This window comes from Engystomops pustulosus, unplaced genomic scaffold (genome assembly GCF_040894005.1).
Source record: "Engystomops pustulosus unplaced genomic scaffold, aEngPut4.maternal MAT_SCAFFOLD_772, whole genome shotgun sequence".
In the NCBI taxonomy this organism is placed as follows: Eukaryota; Metazoa; Chordata; class Amphibia; order Anura; family Leptodactylidae; genus Engystomops; species Engystomops pustulosus.
In genome coordinates this window covers 1-4,893 of record NW_027285651.1, presented here as the reverse complement: position 1 = coordinate 4,893, position 4,893 = coordinate 1, and the positions used below count along the sequence as shown (strand labels likewise).

Sequence of the window (4,893 nt, the reverse complement as noted above, 5' to 3'; positions counted from 1 at the left end):
AGATGATCAATAGGGGTCCAACTGTTGTGAACTCCATCGATTCAAAGAATGGGACCACCAGCAATCCCATTCTCACTAATGAGTGGAGCGGCAAGGTGAGCATGTGCATTGTCACTCCACCCAATACTATGGGAACAGTCGGAATTGTTGAGCAATGTTATCTCCAGCGCTTCCATTCAATGTGAGTGCCGGAGATCGCCCAGCCCAGTGCTGTGCTTGGCCATTACCGACACATCCATACTATAGCTGCCCTACCCATTAGCAAGAATACGACTACCATTCTCCAGGTTGCTGGTGGTCCCATTCTTGTGATTGGTGGGGTTCCTCGGAGTTGAATTTCATGATCATTCCTAACTTGGTACTACCCCTTTAAGTTTATAGGATCAGAGATAAATTTCTGATTTGTAGTGTCCGACCACAAGGTATGTCGATGACAATATGAATGGAGTCGCTGTGGCTGTGGTATGAATGGAATGGCAATGGAGTTCCCAGGTTATGACAAAAAAGGTCTGACATAGGATAACCTCATCACGCAGCAGGGAGGGAGAGGGGGCGCATCTGGTTCACTCATCCTTCCCATGGAAATTGTACAACTTGGTAAAATATCAGAGGGGATCTACCATTCTCATACTAAAGGGGTGCATTGTAGACAATACAAAAATACAGCGTTTACAGCTCAATGTACGATATACGACAGGATTCTATTATTATTTAGTGACAAAACCATTGATCAGTTTACATTTTGCACATAGGATACATAAATACTGAATATAGACAATGTGGATGCATTGTTTTCATGGAATTCATATGACGTCTGTAATACTGTGTCCATGTCTGAATTCTGAGCACTGGGAATGTCTCTCTCATTGTCCATATTGCTATTTCTTAGATTGAACTCTCCAGTCTCTGTTCTGTAGAAGAAGAATAGTCCCGAGTATCAGTTACTCAGAGGCCAATGGGGGGCCTTATTCCTTCCCTTAGGCTTATAAGGCAGATATTATAAGTTATAAATATGATGAGACAAAGCTTAGGCCTCTATGGTGGCTTAGGGCCGTTTTCCAGTCGTAAGGTCCTCCTCAGTTTTCATCAGAGAAGAAAGAAGCATGGACGAGGTCAGGACTGCCAGAGCCTCCAGGGGGTGTAAAGCTATCCCCCTCTGATTGTTCTGACAACTCTCCGTATTCACTGTTGTAAAATGTCTGCCCTCCGGTATAGGACGGGTATGATGACTGACTCCTGTTCTGAAGGGATGAGCAGCTTGGAGTAATCGTTTCCTTATTTCTACGAGAACTACTGCTGTGAAGGAAACAGATAAAGACAAAGATAAAACACAAAGATATGGTAATGGAAATCTTTGGTGCTTCGATTATGTTGAAACTCTAGGGGCCGAAAAGGTTGCAGTTGAAGACCCGAAAGGTCCTTCCTCTTAACTTCAAGTATGCTGCAACAGTTGATGGGTCTCTCACAGAATTTTTCACTTGGTCCTATAATTTCAATGTCCCAAGGGCCTATAGGCATGTATAAAGTTCCTGGACCAAAAGCAGAGTCAGAATGGGCGACCAGAGAATCTCTAACACATTATACTGGGCCCCAAAATTTCAGCAAGAGACAAACAAATTTGAAAATGAATAGAACAATTACTTGAGTTTATGGTTAATTTTTTGATGGGAAAACATTATTAGACCTTAGCAATGAAATGTCCTCCTTGGGAATTTATGGATTGTAAAGTGGGCCTTCAAGTTGACCAACTCTGGTAGGCGATCAAGCCCTAATCCGGCACTGGGCAGAAGTGTCGGCAGTAAATGGCCTCAAAGCCCAGTTGGGAGTGTCACTGTGTAAATGAAAGCTGCAACACAGGAATCCCCCCGAATGCCATGTGGTTTTCTGGAATTCCCAGAAAACCTCTTTAAGTCCACAATACAACGAAGGGGAAAACCCCAAAATGTATGTATGTTAATAAATTTGAAACATTATTTCTCCCACTTATATTTAGGGTGTCCTCCATATACTCTAACACTGTCTGAACTCATTGTAAACATACAATTTCATGACTCAACTCAGATATGAAAACTAAATTGCCCAAAAATCCTTCTACTTCTAGTTAAATATTAATAAATGGCTAACTTTACACTGTGTAGGAAACCAACTTGAAAAATGTTTGTTTCATTCAAAAAACTAAGAGTTTTTATAAATCACCTGTAGACGCCATCTGTCCTGTGTCTGTTTTCTATCCTCTCCAGTTCCTCTGAAGCCAGTACCATCCCACTGTCTGTCTGATTGTCCTGCAAAAAATATCAAATGGCCATTAGTTTGATGACGACAACAACCACAACAATCTTGTGACCGCATCCCTCACACGAAGATTTACTTGAATTGATACCTACTAGGCCCAATCTAGTAAATTAGCTATGTATAGTTGTAGGCTAAATAAAGCCAGATGGGAAATGGTTTAAAGGTAAGATCCATCTTATTTGTGTGCAGTTTTTATGTTGATCTTTGTGTATCTATAGGAACAGACTACATACAAGCTATGTGTAGTCTGATTCTGATATGATACAACCTTCAGTCTCCTACATTTTGCCCAATTCCAAGCCCCTGTCCATGTGCCCTTACAGGGCAGATTTTCATCATGAACGGTGGTGTTTGTATTACCCAATTGGGATATCCAGAGAATAACAAGTTCCAGAAATAAGTTCAGGAACCTCTAACATCTAAACCTTGACAATAATTTGGTGCTCTTACCGGTTGACCTTTGTGTGCCACATTTGTCATTGGAAATTCTTCGAATGTTTTCAGTCTTGATGGGCACCGAATCTGGTTGCCTCCAGTGAAGCACCCAGGAAAAGAAACACAGTTGTAATACCTGCGTGGACATCAAGAAAAAGTGAGAAAAGTTGCCAAGTAGACTTCTGTATGATTCACGAAGTAGATATCTAAGGTGCACAACGCTAGAGGGTGCCTTGACTTCCTGGGCTTCTCTGTGGCACACAGTGATTTTGGGTTTGATGCAAGCGTAATAGGTAATTGATCCAAGAACCAGTATTTTATTTCAGAATTACTGAGATTTTTGCTGTGTTATATATTGTCTTACCTCACCGCCAAGTTGTGACAATGCAGCCTCATGTCACAGTCATCCTCATCCGAGTTGTTCTGTGGGCAGATTGGTGACTGGGACAGGTCAATTTCCTCGGAGCTCTGGGAATCATTGAGGGGAATGTAGTCCTTTCCTTCCTGTACATGATATGAGTTCGTGATCATAAGGATGCGCTTTATTATTTTACTGACACATACTTGGATATGAGAAATTGTAGGAATCTATTCAATTTAAACATTATACTAGATAGCCTTACAATCAGATGCCTTGATGCCAAGAGGTTCTGTGGATGTGCATATATGCAGGGGCGTAATTACAGCGGTGGCAGTCATAGCAGCTGCTATGGGGCCCGCAGTGTCAGGGAGCCCTGGCATCTGTCCAGACACACCCAATAAAGGAGGATATCCACCATTTTATACATATTATTCTGCACATTGTACATCATAGTATGTATATAACAATGAACATCATCCACATTACACAGCATGAATCAGCAGCCCAGATAAGAAATGTTGAGGGAGAGGAAGGGGAGAGCAGAATGACAGGACTAGGGGATCCATCATCTCTAATTCCTGCCATAAACTTCCAGCATGTGGTCAGCAGCTACTGGGACAGTACTGTATGAGTGTATACATGTATGTATCAGTGCATGAATGTGTGTAAGAGTGTATGAATGTGTGTGTAAATAAATATGTATAATTTTTGAGGGGTTAGGGGGGCCCCATTCAGAAGTCTTCTATGGGGCCCTTCCTCTCCTAGTTACGACCCTGTATTTATGAATAATATATACTTGTAGAGCTCCATCTATAACATGACCATCATACCTGCAATACATTCTCTTGTAGGAGGTCACCCAGAATCTCAACCAGGTCTGTAAACGTTGGCCGTTCCTTAGGATCTCCGTGCCAGCAGCTTAACATAATACGATAACTGTAATTAAAAAAAAGTGTTTGGTAAAACCTGTCAAGTAGCATCTTTTCACCAAAAAGCAGCCAAAAAGACTGTATTCATACTTTGTTACGTGACTGGAGGAGAGCAGCCTATCCCAGACAACCCCCAGGTAGAGTTAATAAAACAGTGTGAATTTAATGGGGCCCATGGCAACCAATCAAAGCTCAGCCTTTATGTATTAAACTGCTGTGCTATAATGAAAGCTGAGCTCTGATTGGTTGTCATCAGCACCAGGCATACCCGGTAAGTACCGAGAGCTGCTAGGGGGGCCCACACAACCGAATCTCAGCCTGGCAGCATCTGGTGAGGGAACAAATGGGGCTGTACATAAAGTAATACCACCACATGAGTTCACTGCAAAGGGGCCCACTGAAGCTGTGTTGTCCAGGGGCCTACTGAAACCTGGAGCCGGCCCTGGTTGTCATAGACAACCAGAACAGACCCTTCTGATAAATCTCCTCCAATGTTGAGATCTCTAGCAATCAGCTGTGATCTATAAGCGAAAATCCAGCTGCATATGTTCAGGTTCCCTGCAGCAACCCCGCAGGGCAGATGAGGTATTACACATACTGCTATGAAAACAAAGGACTGTTGGATCCTCCAGAGCAATATCCCTTTTATTGTGGCTTCCTGTTTGTACTGATGTAGTAAGGTCTTCAATAAGTTTCCCCTTTGTTAACGTTGAATTGCTAATATGAGACCTGAAAGTAGTTTTTTTTTTAATACTGCTTCTTATATGAGGTTGTATTAATCTTTTCTTACAATGCACAGATGATCGGTGTAAATATTTTGGCTGTTCACTACAGAAGAAATCTTGATTATCCTCTTATCCTGGAGTTCAGTGGTTT

At 42.1% G+C, this 4,893-nt stretch overlaps 1 protein-coding gene across 2 annotated transcripts; it reads right to left on the bottom strand.

Moving 5' to 3' along the window:
- Positions 1-699: 699 nt before the first annotated feature.
- LOC140112428 (vascular endothelial growth factor receptor 3-like) lies at positions 700-4,184 on the bottom strand. Of its 2 annotated transcripts, none has more exons than XM_072132493.1 (6): positions 4,108-4,184; positions 3,919-4,024; positions 3,092-3,231; positions 2,743-2,863; positions 2,197-2,282; positions 700-1,296 (listed from the first exon to the last, which is right to left on the bottom strand). In XM_072132493.1, exons 2-6 carry the CDS (start codon positions 4,012-4,014, stop codon positions 1,077-1,079), a joined length of 663 nt encoding a protein of 220 aa, XP_071988594.1. In that variant the 5' UTR covers positions 4,015-4,024; positions 4,108-4,184; the 3' UTR covers positions 700-1,076. The 2 variants fall into 2 exon arrangements, with proteins under 2 accessions (XP_071988594.1, XP_071988595.1); XM_072132494.1 differs by having other exon boundaries at positions 700-1,293.
- Between the last annotated feature and the right edge of the window lie 709 nt (positions 4,185-4,893).

Coding starts and splice junctions, on each gene's coding strand:
- LOC140112428 (XM_072132493.1), bottom strand. CDS start 4,014: ATGTTAAGCTGCTGGCACGGAGATCCTAAGGAACGGCCAACGTTTACA. Junction 2,283..2,742: donor TGGCACACAAAGGTCAACCG/GTAAGAGCACCA, acceptor TATTTTTTGCAG/GACAATCAGACAGACAGTGG. Junction 1,297..2,196: donor AGGACAGATGGCGTCTACAG/GTGATTTATAAA, acceptor TTTCCTTCACAG/CAGTAGTTCTCGTAGAAATA.